The sequence below is a fragment of the Heptranchias perlo genome, chromosome 17 (assembly GCF_035084215.1).
Source record: "Heptranchias perlo isolate sHepPer1 chromosome 17, sHepPer1.hap1, whole genome shotgun sequence".
Taxonomy (NCBI): domain Eukaryota; kingdom Metazoa; phylum Chordata; class Chondrichthyes; order Hexanchiformes; family Hexanchidae; genus Heptranchias; species Heptranchias perlo.
In genome coordinates, this window is record NC_090341.1 from 3,933,853 (window position 1) to 3,952,212 (window position 18,360).

The 18,360-nt window shown below is 45.3% G+C and overlaps 1 protein-coding gene across 1 annotated transcript in view; it reads right to left on the reverse strand.

Annotated features, from left to right (window-relative positions):
- Nucleotides 1–18,360, reverse strand: part of LOC137333992 (host cell factor 1-like) — a 75,981-nt gene that overhangs the window by 54,201 nt on the left and 3,420 nt on the right. Inside the window, exons 2-3 of the mRNA XM_067998381.1 lie at nucleotides 10,478–10,626; nucleotides 3,384–3,544 (exon numbers count right to left, since the gene is read on the reverse strand). Of these exons, the coding sequence (XP_067854482.1) occupies nucleotides 3,384–3,544; nucleotides 10,478–10,626 (310 nt within the window). The remainder of the gene's footprint in view (nucleotides 1–3,383; nucleotides 3,545–10,477; nucleotides 10,627–18,360) is intronic.

The window sequence follows — 18,360 nt, forward strand, 5'->3', positions numbered from 1 at the left end:
TCTGTACAAAGTGCGTTAATAGAACTAACACTTGGTGCCTTGTCTTCATTTCTAGAGGGACAGAATTGAAAAGCAGGCAAGTTATGATAAACTTGGAGTACTGCGCATGTTCTGGTCGTCATATTACAAAAAGGATATAGAGGTACTGGAGAAGGTACAAGAAAGATTTACTAGGATGATGCCAGAACTGAGAGGTTATAGCTATCAGGAAAGATTGAACAGGCTGGGGCTCTTTTTTCTAGAAAAGACGACCGAGGGGTGACCTGATAGAGGTCTCTAAGATTATGAAACGGTGTGATAGGGTAGACGTAGAGAAGATGTTTCCACTTGTGGGGGAGACCAGAACTATAAATATAAGATAGTCACTAATAAATCCAATAGGGAATCCAGGAGAAACTTCTTTACCCAAAGAGTGGCGAGAATGTGGAACTCGTTACCACAAGGAGTAGTTGCGGCGAATAGTGTAGATACATTTAAGGGGAAGTTAGATAAATACAACGGCGAAAGGAATAGAAGAATATGTTGATAGGGTGAGATGAAGAAGGGTGGGAGGATGCTCATATGCAGCATAAACACCGGCATAGACCAGTTGGGCTGAATGTACTGCACAGAAACAAACCATTCTGTGTAATGACCGAGCTGGCCGAGTCCTGAAGGACATAGCTGCCAGACTGGACCTGCGGCAGGTCGTGAGCGAATCAACACAAGGGAAAAACCTACTTGACCCCGTCCTCACCAATCTACCTGTCGCAGATGCATCTGTCCATGACAGTATTGGTAGGAGTGACAACCCAACAGTCCTTGTGGAGACGAAGTCCCCTCTTCACACTGAGGACACCATCCAATGCGTTGTGTGGCACAACCACCGTGCTAAATGGGATAGATTCAGAACAGATCTAGCAGCTCAAAACTGAGCACCCATGAGGCACTGTAGGCCATCTTCAGCAGCAGAATTGTATTCCAGCACAGTCTGTAACCTCATGGCACAGCATATTCCTCACTCTACCATTACCAACAAGCCAGGGGCTCAACCCTGGTTCAATGAGGAGTATAGAAGAGAATGCTAGGAGCAGCACCAGGCATACCTAAAAATGAGGTGCCAACTTGTTGAAGCTACAACACAGGACTACATGTATGCTAAACAGCAGAAACAACATGCTATAGACAGAGCTAAGCGATTCCATAACAAATGGATCAGATCAAAGCTCTGCAGTCCTGCCACATCCAGTTGTTAATGGTGGCGGACAATTAAACAACGGGAGGAGGCAGCTCGAAAAACATCCCCATCCTCAATGATTGCAAAGTCCAGCACGTGAGTGCAAAAGAAAAAGCTGAAGTGTTTGCAACCATCTTCAGCCAGAAGTGCTAAGTGGATGATCCATCTCGGCCTCCTCCCGATATCCCCACCATCACAGAAGCCAGTCTTCAGCCACTTCATGTGATATCAAGAAACGGCTGAGTGCACTGGATACAGCAAAGGCTATGGGCCCTGACAACATCCCGGCTGTAGTGCTGAAGACTTGTGCTCCAGAACTAGCCGCGCCTCGAGCCAAACTGTTCCAGTACAGCTACAACACTGGCATCTACCCGATAATGTGGAAAATTGCCCAGGTATGTCCTGTTCACAAAAAGCAGGACAAATCCAATCCGGCCAATTACCGCCCCATCAGTCTACCCTCAATCAGCAAAGTGATGGAAGGTGTCGTCGACAGTGCTATCAAGTGGCACTTACTCATCAATAACCTGCTCACCGATGCTCAGTTTGGGTTCCGCCAGGACCACTCGGCTCCAGACCTCATTACAGCCTTGGTCCAAACACGGACAAAAGAGCTGAATTCCAGAGGTAAGGTGAGAGTGACTGCCCTTGACATCAAGGAGCCCTAGTAAAATTGAAGTCAATGGGAATCAGAGGGAAAACTCTCCAGTGGCTGGAGTCATACCTAGCACAAAGGAAAATACTGGTGGTTGTTGGAGGCCAATCATCTCAACACCAGGACATTGCTGCAGGAGTTCCTCAGGGCAGTGTCCTCGGCCCAACCATCTTCAGCTGCTTCATCAATGACCTTCCCTCCATCATAAGGTCAGAAATGGGGATGTTCGCTGATGATTGCAGTGTTCAGTTCCATTTGCAAACCCTCAAATAATGAAGCAGTCTGTGCCCGCATGGAGCAAGACCTGGACAACATCCAGGCTTGGGCTGATAAGCGGCAAGTAACATTCGTGCCAGATAAGTGCCAGGCAATGACCATCTCCAACAAGAGAGTGTCTAACCACCTCCCCATGACATTCAACAGCATTACCATTGCCAAATCCCCCATCAACATCCTGGGGGGGGTCACCATTCAGCAGAAACTTAACTGGACCAGCCATATAAATACTGTGGCTACAAGAGCAGGTCAGAGGCTGGGCATTCTGCGGCAAGTGACTCACCTCTTGACTCCCCAAAGCCTTTCCACCATCTAGAAGGCACAAGTCAGGAGTGTGATGGAATACTCTCCACTTGCCTGGATGAGTGCAGCTCCAACAATACTCAAGAAGCTCGACACCATTCAGGACAAAGCAGCCCGCTTGATTGGCACCCCATCCACCACCCTAAACATTCACTCTCTTCACCACTGGCACACCATTGCTGCAGTGTGTACCATCCACAGGATGCACTGCAGCTACTCGCCAAGGCTTCTTCGACAGCACCTCCCAAACCTGCGACCTGTAACACTTAGGAGGACAAGGGCAGCAGGCACATGGGAACAACACCACCTGCACGTTCCCCTCCAAGTCACACACCATCCCGACTTGGAAATATATTGCCGTTGCGTCAAAATCCTGGAACTCCCTACCTAACAGCCCTGTGGGAGAACTTTCATCACATGGACTGAAGCGGTTCAAGAAGGTGGTTCACCGCCATCTTCTCAAGGGCAATTAGGGATGGGCAATAAATGCCAACCTTGCCAGCGACGCCCACATCCCATGAATGAATTTTAAAAAATTCTGTGAATTCATCCGATCCCTGTATGTGAAGTGCAAGTTTAAGAAAAAGAATTTTATGCAGTGCATTTATCACATCTCTCCAACATCGTGTTGTTGTTCTTCAGCCATCAGCTCTCGTAGGGCAGGTCTCAACTCCCTTGGCACAGGTCTCACAGCCAGCAGAAACAAAGATAAACTGGTTTCCCTCCCAAATCCAAGATGCAGCTGTGCCCTCTTAATCCTAACCTCACTAGAAAGAACCTTCCATTTCCTATTCCCAACCTGATCAAATACGTATCACTCCTAGAATTTATCCATCCACTATCAAATTAGATCACATGTGGAATTCTGGATTGGTGTCAAGTTTGGAAAGGGAAGAGAGGCTTTAAGGGAAAATAAACACTTTGGTTTCTTACCGTGGAATATTGTTTTTTGGGTCTTCACTGTCGTTGGCTAATCCCCCAAATAAATAACATTTATTATCAATTACTGAAAAACAATGGCCGAGGCGTGCACATGGTGGGGGACCATTTTTAGGGGCTCTGGCCTTCAATTTCTTCCATTCCCATCTGCTTGCCTGGAAAACAAGAGCACATCGGCATAAATTATTGGCGATTCCTTCCCTGAATATCACCCAACAGTTCAGTGTCAATCACACAGTCTCAACGGCTCCAAAACTACGTAGGGATTTCAAAATTAGTACTGCAGGCTAAATCCCGGACAGGAGTCCCATTCATGAATGAACAGTTGCTTATCCAAAACACACTTTTCACCAGCACAAACTTGGATAATTAACAGCCCTTTGAATTTCACAATGAGCTGTATAGAAAGTGAAATATATCAAATCGGTAACTCAAAAATACTTTAAAAAAAACGTCATAGGCTATTTCCTAAAAGCGAACAATCTGGTTCTTAATGCTTGTACTTTAATCACAGATTTCTTCAGGGAAAAAAACTCCAAGTTTACTGGGTAACTGCACTGCATGGTACAATTCAAAGTTTGATTCCACCCCGCAACCCCCCATCCCTACCCACCCGTTTCTCTCTCTCCACCCATAACGTGAGAATGCTTTGAAGAGGGGCATTACCCCACCATCTGTACTGCAAATGGAATGTCTATATGAAACTAATGTGGCTCACGATAGCTTTGGGACAATGCACACAGTCAGAAATAAAGTTCCCTGGTCAGTTGGCTCAGAGTTATGGTGAAACATAATCATGGTTAAATAAACGTGTCACTGGAAAATCATTGGAGATACACCAGAATTTTTTTCCCTTAAATTGCTGCTTTAGTAAACAGAAGATGAGATTTAACAAGTCTGGCCTGAAGAGAATTTGTTTTGACCAGAACAGCATGAACACTCATTTCTCAAAACTCCATGTACTCAAGATTTTATTTTGGAAAACATTTCCTGGAACTGGAGAATTTGGATAAAGAGTGCCAAACTCTTGCGGCTTACCAGAACCTTAGGATGAAAAAAGCAAATGAAACAGCTGTTAGAAAGTAAAGGAAAAGAAAAATGAATTGTAGCATCTTTGAACTTTGAAGAATATTTCACTGAAATTATGAACTCACCATACAGATATGAAAAATCTGCCACCATTCGTTGACCTGCCCAATGACTTAGTAGCTATAAATCTCATACTATGTGCCACCCAGATATTTGGGGTCCAGGCCCAATCTTTAGCCCCATAACTGATGTTAGGTGGACAGCAGCAGGGGAGAGGAAGCATTTGGCCTCAACATCTCCTGAGCTGGGGAGGGATGGGAGACAAAAAACAAATAGCGAGATCTGCCAATATTCCAATCTCGCTTCCTGCCCAGTGACCCCTGGTGGAAGCACATGCAGTTACTTTTCTACCAGGGACATCTGTGCATATTCACACCCTAACTTCTGTTGGCTACCCAAAAGGAAAACCTGTCATTGCAGAAAGCTTTTTATTTTAAAAACATTAAAATCTTAGAAGTGTGTTGATCTATAAATGGAAGCTATTTTACATCAAGTCCACTGGATGCCCCAAAGCACTTTACATCCAAGGAAAGTACATTTGAAGTGTAAGAACATAATAGGTGCAGGAATAGGCCCTACGGCCCCTTGAGCCTGCTCCACCATTCAGTAAGATCATGGCTGATCTTCGACCTCAACTCCATTGTCCCGCCCGATCCCTATATCCCTTGATTCCTCGAGTCCAAAAATCTATCGATCTCAGCCTTGAATAGATTCAATGACTCAGCATCCACAGCCCTCTGGGGTAGAAAATGTCAAAGATTCACAACCCTCTGAGTGAAGAAATTCCTTCTCATCTCAGTCTTAAATGCAGATGACACCAAGATTGGTGGCATTGTGGACAGTGAAGAAGGTTATCTAGGATTGCAACGGGATCTTGATAAATTGGGCCAGTGGGCCGATGAATGGCAGATGGAGTTTAATTTAGATAAATGTGAGGTGATGCATTTTGGTAGATCGAATCGGGCCAGGACCTACTCCGTTAATGGTAGGGCGTTGGGGAGAGTTATAGAACAAAGAGATCTAGGAGTACAGGTTCGAAGCTCCTTGAAAGTGGAGTCACAGGTGGATAGGGTGGTGAAGAAGGCATTCAGCATGCTTGGTTTCATTGGTCAGAACATTGAATACAGGAGTTGGGATGTCTTGTTGAAGTTGTACAAGACATTAGTAAGGCCACACTTGGAATACTGTGTACAGTTCTGGTCACCCTATTATAGAAAGGATATTATTAAACTAGAAAGAGTGCAGAAAAGATTTACTAGGATGCTACCGGGACTTGATGGTTTGACTTATAGGGAGAGGTTGGATAGACTGAGGCTTTTTTCCCTGGAGAGTAGGAGGTTAAGGGGTGATCTTATAGAAGTCTATAAAATAATGAGGGGCATAGATAAGGCAGATAGTCAAAATCTTTTCCCAAAGGTAGGGGAGTCTATAACGAGGGGGCATAGATTTAAGGTGAGAGGGGAGAGATACAAAAGGGTCCAGAGGGGCAATTTTTTCACTCAAAGGGTGGTGAGTGTCTGGAACGAGCTGCCAGAGACAGTAGTAGAGGCGGGTACAATTTTGTCTTTTAAAAAGCATTTGGACAGTTACATGGGTAAGATGGGTATAGAGGGATATGGGCCAAGTGCAGGCAATTGGGACTAGCTTAGTGGTATAAACTGGGCGACATGGACATGTTGGGCCGAAGGGCCTGTTTCCATGTTGTAAACTTCTATGATTCTATGATTCCAAATGGCCGGCCCCTTATCCTGAGACCACGCCCCGTAGTTCTACTCTCCAGCCAGGGGAAACAGCCTCTCAGCATCTACCCTATCAAGCCTCCTCAGTATCTTGTATGTGTCAATGAGATCACTTCTCATTCTTCTAAACTACAGGGAGTATAGGCCCATCCTATTCAATCTCTCCTTATAGGACAACACTCTTATCCCTGGAATCAATCTAGTGAACCTTCATTACACCGCCTCTAAGGCAAGTATGTCCTTCCTTAGAGAAGGAGACCAAAACTGTACACAGTACTCCAGGTGAGGTCTCACCAAAGCCCTGTACAGTTGTAGTAAGACTGCCTTACTCTTGTACTCCAACACCCCCCCCCCCACCTTGCAATAAAGGCCAAGATGCCATTTGCCATCCTAACTGCTTGCTGTACCAGCATACTAACTTTGTGTTTCTTGTATGAGGACACCCTAATCTCTCTGAACACTAACATTTAATAGTTTCACACCATTTAAAAAAATTGTTTTTTTATTCTTCCTACCAAAGTGAATAACCTCACATTTCACTCCATCTGCCACCTTCTTATCCACTCATTTAACCTGTCTATACCCCTTTACAGACTGTGTCCTCCTCACAGCTTACTTTCCCACCTAGCTTTGTATCGTCAGCAAATTTGGATACATTACACTTGGTCCCTTCATCTAAGTCATTAATATAGATTGTAAACAGCTGAGGCCCAAGCACTGATCCTTGCAGCACCCCACTAGTTACAGCCTGCCAACCAGAGAATGACCCGTTTATCCGTACTCTATTTTCTATCCGTTAACCAATCTTCTATCCGTGCTAATATATCACCCCCAACCCCATATCTGTGTAACTACCTTTTATGCAGCACCTTATCGAATATCTTTTGAAAATCCAAATATTCTACATCCACTGGTTCCCCTTTATCTACCTTGCTAGTTACATCCTCAAAAAACCAATAAATTTGTCAAACACGATTTCCCTTTCATAAAATAGTGTTAACTCTGCAGAATCATATTATGATTTTCTAAGTGCCCTGTTACCACTTCCTCAATAATGGATTCCAGCATTTTCCCAATGGCTGATGTCAGGCTAAATGGCCGGTAGTTCCCTGTTTTCTCTCTCCTTCCTTCCTTTCTTGAATAGCAGGGTAACATTTGCGATCTTCCAATCCGCTGGGACCATTCTAGAATCTAGGGAATTTTGGAAGATCATAACCAATGCATCCACTATCTCTGCTGCCACCTCTTTTAGAACCCTAGGATGTAGGCCATCAGGTCCAGGGTATTTATCAGCTTTTAGTCCCATTAGTTTCTCCAGTACTTTTTCTCTACTGATAATTACTTTTAAGTTCCTCATTCACCCCTTGGCCCCCTACTATTTCTGGTATGTTTTTTGTGTCTTCCACTGTGAAGACAGGTACAAAATATTTGTTTAACGTCTCTGCCATTTCCTTATTCCCCATTATAATTTCTCCTGTCTCAGCCTCTAAGGGACCAACATTTACTTTCGCTACTCTCTCCCTTTTTGCATACTTGTAGAAGCTCTTACAATCTGTTCTTATATTTCTTGCTAGTTTACTCTCAATTTTCTCCCTCTATCAATTTTTGGGTCATCCTTTGCTGGTTCCTAAAATTCTCCCAATCCTCAGGCTTACTACTCTTGGCAACTTTATAGGCCTCTTCTTTTAATCTAATGCTATCCTTAACTTCTTTAGTTAGCCATGGATGAATCACTTTTCCGGTGGAGTTTTTATTTCTCAATGGAATATATATTCTGAGAATATTGGAATATTTAAAAAAGATTTGCCATTGCTGATGTACTGTCATACCTTTTAATCTAATTTCCTAATCTACCTTAGCCAACTCGCCCTCATACCTATGTAACTGGCTTTAAGTTTAAGACTCTAGTTTTGGACTTAAGTACGTCACTCTCGAACTCAATATGAAATTCTATCATATTCTGATCACTCTGCCCCAAAGGATCCTTTTTATGAGATTACTAATTAACCCTGTCTCATTACACAATACAAGATCTAAAGTAGCCTGTTCCCTGGTTGATTCCATGACGTAATGTTCCAGGAAACTGTCTCGAATGCATTCCATGAACTCATCCTCCAGACTGCCGTTGCCAATTTAATTTGTTCAGATATGAAGATTAAAGTCCCCCACGATTATTGCATTACCTTTGTTACAAGCTCCTATTATTTCTTGATTAATACTCTGTCCAACGGTATAGCCACTATTAGGGGGCCTATAATCTACTCTCACTAGTGTTTTCTGCCCCTTGTTATTTCTTATTTTCACCCATATCGATTCTACTTCCTGATCCTCCGAGCCAAGACCCTTTCTCACCACTGTCCTTATGTCATCCTTTATTATTGGGGCTACCTGCCCTCCTTTTCCATTCTGTCAGTCTTTATGAAATGTCAAGTACCCCGGAATATTTAGTTCCCAACCTTGGTCACCTTGCAACCATGTCTCTAATGGCTATTAGATCAAACCCATTTTTAAAATAAAAATTAATTCATGGGATGTGGGTGTCACTGGCAAGGCCAGCATTTATTACCCATCCCTAATTGCCCTCGAGAAGGTGGTGGTGGTGAGCCGCCTTCTTGAACTGCTGCAGTCCGTGTGGCGAAGTTTCTCCAACAGTGCTGTTAGGAAAGGAGTTCCAGGATTTTGACCCAGCGACGATGAAGGAACGATGATATATTTCCAAGTCAGGATGGCGTGTGATTTGGAAGGGAACGTGCAGATGCTATTGTTCAAATGTGCCTGCTGCCCTTGTCCTTCTAGGTGGTAGAGGTTGAGGGCTTGGGAGCTGCTATCAAAGAAGTCTTGGTGAGTTGCTGCAGTGCATCCTGTAGATAGTTCACACTGCAGCCACGGTGCGCCAGTGGTGAAGGGAGTGAATGTTTAGGGTGGTGGATGGGGTGCCAATCAAGCGGGCTGCTTTGTCCTTGGTGGTGTTGAGCTTTTTGAGTATTGTTGGAGCTGCACTCATCCAGGCAAGTGGAGAGTATTCTATCACACTCCTGACTTGCGCCTTCTAGATGGTGGAAAGGCTTTGGGGAGTCAGGAGGTGAGTTACTCGCTGCAGAATACCCAGTCTCTGGTCTGCTCTTGTAGCCACAATATTTATAGTGGTTGGTCCAGTTAAGTTTCTGGTTAATGGTGACCCCCAGGATATTGATGGTGGGGGATTCAACAATGGTAATGCCGTTGAATGTCAAGGGGAGGTGGTTAGACTCTCTCTTGTTGGAGATGGTCACTGGCTGGCACGAATGTTACTGCCACTTATCAGCCCAAGCCTGGATGTTGTCCAGGTCTTGCTGCATGCAGGCACGGACTCCATTATCTGAGGGGTTGCGAATGGAACTGAACACTGTGCAACCATCAGCAAGCATCCCCGTTTCTGACCTTATGATGGAGGGAAGGTCATTGATAAAGCAGTTGAAGATGGTTGGGCCTAGGACACTGCCTGAGGAACTCCTGCAGCAATGTCCTGGGGCTGAGATAATTGGCCTCCAACAACCACTACCACCTTCTTTTGTGCTTGATTCCCATTGACTTCAATTTTACTAGGGCTCCTTGGTGCTGCACTCGGTCAAATGCTGCCTTGGTGTCAAGGGCAGTCACTCTCACCTCACCTCTGGAATTCAGCTCTTTTGTCCATGTTTGGACCAAGGTTGTAATCAGGTCTGAAGCCGAGTGGCCCTGGCGAAACCCAAACTGAACATCGGTGAGCAGGTTATTGGTGAGTAAGTGCCGCTTGATAGCACTGTCGACAACACCTTCTCTATTTGTGCCACAAATGTAGTGTAGGCAAACGTGGCAGCCAATTTGTGTACAGCAAGAGCCCATAAACAGCAAATGAGATAAATGACCAGCTAATCAGCTTTCGGTGACATTAGTTGAGGGAAAAATGGTGACTTGAACACATGAAAATTTACTGTTCTTCAGATAGTGCCAAGGGATCTTCCAGCTGCACCTGAACAGGCAGGGGGGCCTCAGACAACACCTCCAATAATGCAGCACTCCTTCAGTAAAGCCTAGATCATGGACTCTAGTCCAAAATTAGGGACTGACCCCACATATCTTATAATTAGTAAATATATTTAACTGAGACATTTATATTTTCTCCAGACAAGTATCAACAGCCTGTGTCCAGCCGGACAACACAAAGCAGACGCAAACATTTTCAATTACTGGGATGCTCGCTGACATGATTTACAGCACATCCTCCCCCATCCCTCTTACCTGAAGCTCATACAACTCATTGCTGTACTTCCCATACTCCACCATGCCACCGAACACCAACAGTCGAGTCCCATCGCAAACGAAGCCGTATGCCGCACAGCCTGCAGGAATGTCTCCCCTCACTGCTGGGATAAACCACTGGTTGGTCGCTGAGGGCAAAAAGAAATGGAGTGAAATTTCTCTATGGTGTACTGTTACCAATATGCTAAATAAGGCCAATGACTTACATTTATATATGATGTGGAGATGCCGGTGATGGACTGGGGTTGACAAATGTAAGGAATCTTACAACACCAGGTTATAGTCCAACTGTTTTATTTGAAAATCACAAGCTTTCGGAGGCTTTCGCCTTCGTCACTTCACCTGACGAAGGAGAAAGCCTCCGAAAGCTTGTGATTTTCAAATAAAACAGTTGGACTATAACCTGGTGTTGTAAGATTCCTTACATACATTTATATAGTAATTTATCACAGCATTAAAACATCTCAAAGTGGTTCACACAATGAATTAATTTTTGGAGTTTTTGGAGTGCAATAACATGGCTACAAAGACAGGAGGAGGCTGAGACTCATTTCAATTCTGTATCTGCCACCCGCAAGGCTACCAAGCCACTCTTGGTGATGGACATTGAAGTCCCCCACCCAGAGTACATTCTGTGCCCTTGCTACCCTCAGTCCTTCCTCCAAGTGGTGCTCAACATGGAGGAGGACTGATTCATCAGTTGAGGGAGGACGGTAGGTGGTAATCAGCAGGAGGTTTCCTTGCCCATGTTTGACCTGTTGCCATGAGACTTCACTGGGTCCGGAGTCAATGTTGAGGACTCCCAGGGCTACTCCCTCCTGACTGTACCGCCACCTCTGGTGGGTCTGTCCTGCCGGTGAGACAGGACATACCCAGGGATGGTAATGGAAGAGTCTGGGACATTGGCTGAAGGGAATGATTCTGTGAGTATGGCTATGTCAGGCTGTTGCTTGACTAGACTGTGGGACAGCTCTCCCAATTTTGGCACAAGTCCCCAGATGTTAGTGAGTAGGACTTTGCAGGGTCAACTGGGCTTGGTTTGCCTTTGTCGTGTCCAGTGCCTAGTGATCCGATGTTGGGTGGTCCGTCCAGTTTTATTCTTATGACTTTTTGTAGTGAGATTGTACAACTGAGTGGCTTGCTAGGCCATTTGAGAGGGCGATTAAGAATTGACCACATTGCTGTGGGTCTGGAATCACATATAGGCCAGACCGGGTAAGGACGGCAGGTTTCCTTCCCTAAAGGACATTAGGGAACCAGGTGGGTTTTTATGACAATCTGGTAGTTTCATGGCCACCATTACTGATACTAGTTTTTTTTTAAATTCCAGATTTTATTTAATTTATTGAATTTAAATTCCCCAGCTGCCTTGGCAGGACTTGAACTTATGACGCCGGATTACTGTCCAGTAACATAACCACTATGCTACCGTACCACGAGGGAAAAACCTACTTGACCTTGTCCTTACCAATCTACCTGTCGCAGATGCATCTGTCCATGACAGTATTGGTAGGAGTGACCACCGCACAGCCCTTGTGGAGACAAAGTCACGTCTTCACGCTGAGGACACCATCCAACGTGTTGTGTGGCAGTATCACCGTGCTAAATGGGATATGATGTAGAGATGCCGGTGATCGACTGGGGTGGACAAATGTAAGGAATCTTACAACACCAGGTTATAGTCCAACAGTTTTATTTGAAAATCACAAGCTTGGAGGCTTCCTCCTTCCTCAGGTGAAGTGTGGGATTCCATGAAGGTTACTGCATATATAGTCAGAGAACAATGCCTGGTGATTACAGATAATCTTTCCAACTGCCCGTTGTCAAGGCAATCAAAGTGTTCAGACAGAGAGACATTACATACAGGACCGAATATACAAACGGCCAGAACAAAAGACAGACAGACAGAGGGAGAGGGAGAAACATCCGAAAGGAACAGAAAGAGAGAGAATGACCAGTTGTATTAAAAACAGATAACTCTTTTTTCGCTGGTGGAGTTACGTGTAGCGTGACATCAACCTAAGATCCCGGTTGAGGCCGTCCTCATGGGTGCGGAACTTGGCTATCAACTTCTGCTCGACGATTTTGCGTTGTCGTGTGTCTCGAAGGCCGCCTTGGAGAACGCTTACCCAAAGATCGGTGGCTGAATGTCCTTGACTGCTGAAGTGTTCCCTGACTGGGAGGGAACCCTCCTGTCTAGCGATTGTTGTGCGGTGTCCGTTCATCTGTTGTTGCAGTGTCTGCATGGTCTCGCCAATGTACAATGCTTCGGGGCATCCTTTCCTGCAACGTATGAGGTAGACAACGTTGGCCGAGTCACAGGAGTATGAATCATGTACCTGGTGGGTGGTGTCCTCTCGTGCGATGGTGGTATCTGTGTCGATGATCTGGCATGTCTTCCAGAGGTTGCCATGGCAGGGTTGTGTGGTGTCGTGGACGCTGTTCTCCTGAAAGCTGGGTAATTTGCTGCGAACAATGGTCTGTTTGAGTTTGGGTGGCTGTTTGAAGGTGAGTAGTGGAGGCGTGGGGATGGCCTTAGCGAGGTGTTAGTCGTCATCGATGACATGTTGAAGGCTGCGGAGAACATGGCGTAGTTTCTCCGCTCCGGGGAAGTACTGGACGACGAAGGGTGCTCTGTTGGTTGGGATAGATTCAGAACAGATCTAGCAGCTCAAAACTGGGCATCCATGAGGCGCTGTGGGCCATCAGTAGCAGCAGAATTGTACTCCAGCACAATCTCATGGCCCGGCATATTCCTCACTCTACCATTACCAACAAGCCAGGGGATCAACCCTGGTTCAATGAGGAGTGTAGAAGAGCATGCCAGGAGCAGCACCAAACGCACCTAAAAATGAGGTGCCAACCTGGTTAAGCTACAACACAGGACTACATGCATGCTAAACAGCAGAAGCAACATGCTGTAGACGGAGCTAAGCGATTCCACAACCAACAGATCAGATCAAAGCTCTGCAGTCCTGCCACATTCAGTCGTGAATGGTGGTGGACAATTAAATAACCAACGGAAGGAGGCGGCTCTGTAAACATCCCCATCCTCAATGATGGCAGAGTCCAGCACATGAGTGCAAAAGATAAGGCTGAAGCGTTTGCAACCATCCTCAGCCAGAAGTGCCGAGTGGATGATCCATCTCGGCCTCCTCCCGATATCCCCACCATCACAGAAGCCAGTTTTCAGCCAATTCGATTCACTCCACATGATATCATGAAACAGCTGAGTGCACTGGATACAACAAAGGCTATGGGCCCTGACAACATCCCGGCTGTAGTGCTGAAGACTTGTGCTCCAGAACTAGCTGCGCCTCTAGCCAAGCTGTTCCAGTACAGCTACAACACTGGCATCCACCCGACAATGTGGAAAATTGCCCAGGTATGTCCTGTCCACAAAAAGCAGGACAAATCCAATCCGGCCAATTACCGCCCCATCAGTCTACTCTCAATCATCAGCAAAGTGATGGGTGGTGTCGTCGACAGTGCTATCAAGCGGCACTTACTCTCCAATGCTCAGTTTGGGTTCCGCCAGGACCACTCGGCTCCAGACCTCATTACAGCCTTGATCCAAACATGGACAAAAGAGCTGAATTCCAGAGGTGAGGTGAGAGTGACTGCCATTGACATCAAGGCAGCATTTGACCGAGTGTGGCACCAAGGAGCCCTAGTAAAATTGAAGTCAATGGGAATCAAGGGGAAAACTCTCCAGTGGCTGGAGTCATACATAGCACAAAAGAAGATGGCTGTGGTTGTTGAAGGCCAATCATCTCAGCCCCAGGGCATTGCTGCAGGGGTTCCTCAGGGCAGTGTCCTAGGCCCAACCATCTTCAGCTGCTTCATCAATGACCTTCTCTCCATCATAAGGTCCGAAACGGGGATGTTCGCTGATGATTGCACAGTGTTCAGTTCCATTCGCAACCCCTCTGATAATGAAGGAGTCCATGCCCGCATGCAGCAAGACCTGGACAACATCCGGGTTTGGGCTGATAAGTGGAAAGTAACATTCACGCCAGACAAGTGCCAGGCAATGATCATCTCCAACAAGAGAGAATCTAACCATCTCCCCATGACATTCAACAGCATTACCATCGCCGAATCCCCCTCAATCAACATCCTGGGGGTCACCATTGACCAGAAACTTAACTGGACCAACCACATAAATACTGTGGCTACAAGAGCAGGTCAGAGGCTGGGTATTCTGCAGCGAGTAACTCACCTCCTGACTCCCCAAAGCCTTTCCACCATCTACAAGGCACAAATCAGGAGTGTGATGGAATACTCTCCACTTGCCTGGATGAGTGCAGCTCCAACAACATTCAAAAAGCTCGACACAATCCAGGACAAAGCAGCCCGCTTGATTGCCACCCCATACACCACCTTAAACATTCACTCCCTTCACCGCCGGCGCACTGTGGCTGCAGTGTGCACCATCCACAGGATGCACTGCAGCAACCCACCAAGGCTTCTTCGACAGCACCTTCAAAACCAGTGACCTGTAACATTTAGAAGGACAAGGGCAGCAGGCACATGGGTACAACGCCACCTGCATGGTCCCCTCCAAGTCACGCACCATCCCGACTTGGAAACATATCGCCGTTCCTTCATCGTCGCTGGGTCAAAATCCTGGAACTCCCTTCCTAACAGCGCTGTGGGAGAACCTTCACCACACGGACTGCAGCGGTTCAAGAAGGTGGCTTATTACCACCTTCCCATGGGCAATTAGCGGTGGGCAATAAATCCTGGCCTAGCCAGCGACACCCACATCCCTTGAACGAATAAAAAAATATTAATTTTACACAAACCAAGAATGAATCCAGCAATGCCAACATGAAATACAATAATCCGCATTTATATTGTGCCTTTAACGCAGAGAAACATCTTAAGGCGCTAGAGAAAAGGAGGATCGACCTAAGGGCTACAGGGGAGGGCGGGGTTTAAGAGATGTCTGAAGGCTTAGTTGAAGAGTTTAAAGAAAATGTTTATCGGTGGAGGGGAGGAGGGAGTTCCAGAGTGTTGGGCTGAGGCTGCTGAAGGATCTCCCACTTAAGGTTGAAGAGTTAAGGTTACACAGTATGCCAGAATCAGTGGACCAGAAAGCACAGGACACAAGGCTGGAAGAGATTGCAAAGATAGAAGAGGACAGGGATTTTAAATTGTATGCATTTGTAGACAAGCAGGATGGGGGGTGACTCTCGAGTGGGCTTAGTATAGGTCAACTATGGGCAGTAGAATTCCAGACATATTGGGATTTATGGAGATTTGGAGACTGCCAAAGAGGTTGTTGGAAAAATCTAATTTAGAGGTGAAGCAGCGTGGATAAATGTTTCTGCACACACACTACCCCGCCCCCCCACCCCTTCTGTTCTCAATTGCGACTCTAATTTCATGAAATACAAAAGGAACTTTCTAGGATGAGATCAGACACTTCCGGTACCAACAGACGATACCCCAAGATAAGATCCATATCCCACTGCTTGAAAACTCACGAGTGATAAAAGTGGAGAACAAGTTATAGTTGGCGTAACAAATGGAACCCACAGGCAATGTATCCTCTGATCATATCACGTGTTCAAAATTAAATTTAACAAGGCACAGAGTTTAACACTGCACTATATCCCTTTGTGCTTTGGTCTCAAAACAGCTGCAGGCAGCACAAGAACTAATTACTCCTTTGCCGTGAGATGTCAAGTTTAGGGTGCCCATTTCAAAACGTTCTCTTCAAAATGAATTAGTGATGCAAAAACCATTCCAGTAATTAGAAGGCAACATGATTCCATTTCCATGCAACAGGATTAAGGGATATAACCCCCAACGGCGAAGCGCTGAGCTTTAAACCAAATAATTTCAGCACAAGAAAATTGGCCTCACTGCTAGAATTATTACTTCAAGCTATCATGGGAGAATAGCTGGTTTGCATATTTTAAAAAATGATATATAGGTCACAGTTATTACATGAGGGTTCTTTTCTTTCAAATGCTTTACAGTCTGGAGAGATTCCAGCTTTCACACCAACAGTTCATTTTCATATCTTTCTAACAAGTATTTCCCAGTCACAAAATTTTTCCTCACAGAATTCTCTCTCCCCACCAATCATGTAATTTGAACCCAAAAATCCATTAACACTCCCAGAATACTGTGGATTAAAAACAGTTTGACTTATTCATCCACCTAAAAACAGGTTATCAGATCATTACCTCGTTGCTGTTTGTGGGATCTTGCTGTGCACACATTGTTGTAATATAGAAAACATGGCAGCCAGTGACTACAGCCAATTAAGTACTTTTTGAAGTGTGAAGTGCTTTGGGACACCCTGAGGTCGTGAAAGGTGCTGTATTTCTTTTTTAAGCTTAGTATTGAGGTCTTCAAGAGTTGAGTACAGCATAATGGTGGTTAGATGAAATACTCAATGTGAACATTTGAACTACAGAAATCACCTATTTGTAACAATTATGGACCATCTTGCGTGTGGAGAGAACATTTTGAACTGTGGAAGACCAGCACGCACTATTGGTGGTGGCAGCAGGGGGAAGTGATTTCAACCAAGAGCATCGCACAGGGAACGTTTCGGATTTTTTTAAAACATAGAATTAACAGCACAGAAACAGGCCATTCGGCCCAATGCGTCTATGCCAGAGTTTCTGCTCCACACGAGCTTCCGCCCACCCTACTTCATCTCACCCTATCAGCATATCCTTCTATTCCTTTCTCCCTCATGTGTTTATCTAGCTTCCCCTTAAATGTATCTATGCTATTCGCCTCAACTACTCCTTGTGGTAGCGAGTTCCACATTCTCACCATTCTATGGGTAAAGAAGCTTCTCCTGAATTCCCTACTGGATTTATTAGTGTCTGTCTTATATTTAAGGCCTCTAGTTTTGGACTCCCCCACAAGTGGAAATATCTCTACGTCTACCCTATTGAATCCCCTTCATAATTTTAAAGACCTCTATCGGGTCTCCTGTCCTCTGGTACCAGTCGGTTAAATAAACCCAATGGCTGCACGTGAAGGGGATTCATTCCTACCTACAGAAATTTGCACACTAGCACCGGTGGCTGCTGGTGAGTTCCTGATAGTGAAAGCATCCCGAGGTGACACACTATGAGCGTTGCACAAGCATCTACACACTATGGTGCATATTATGGATTATCTGTGGATTCTTATAACTGTGGTTTCCACTTTTTGCTATAGTGTGGAAGGTTTGCATCGTTGAGGCATTTCCAATGCTTTGGGGTTTTGGAATGAAACTTCACGCACACGTAAACCTTTCCTTCACAGGGCAACTTTAGATGGGCAATAAATGCAGCCTTGTTAGTCTCAAGGACAATTTGAAGTCTGGTGTAAGCCTGACCGAGATTAAAGCAGGAAACGTTGCACATATTGAATTACATACAAGCTTCTTGTGCATATAGGCCTCACTCCAAACTTCAACCCTCCCCGGGAGAGAAAAAAAATTTGCAATCAGGCCACCTCCCCCAATTCAGACATCTTGCTGTAAAAGCAGCCTATAGGTCAGGTAGTACAGTAACTGTTTTACTGCACTGTTGAAACACTGACTTATTGTTGCTTGATCATATTTCTTTTCTCATTATCATGACAAGGGGGCACTAGTTCAAACTAGCAAAGGATTAAATTGGAACCGATGTTGTGAAATTCTTCCAGACAGGGTAATTAGACAAAAACTCCAGAATTATTTAAGAAACAATTGGATGCTGCAACAGGGGTTGGCAGAAAGATTAGTTTTTATGGTTGAGCTTTCTCATTCTGATCAGCTTTGTGATTTCCCAACTGAAAGCACCAACTCTTACTCAGCAGCACAATCCACCCCAGAGTCTAAGCAGACTGTTAGTGCAAGGGAT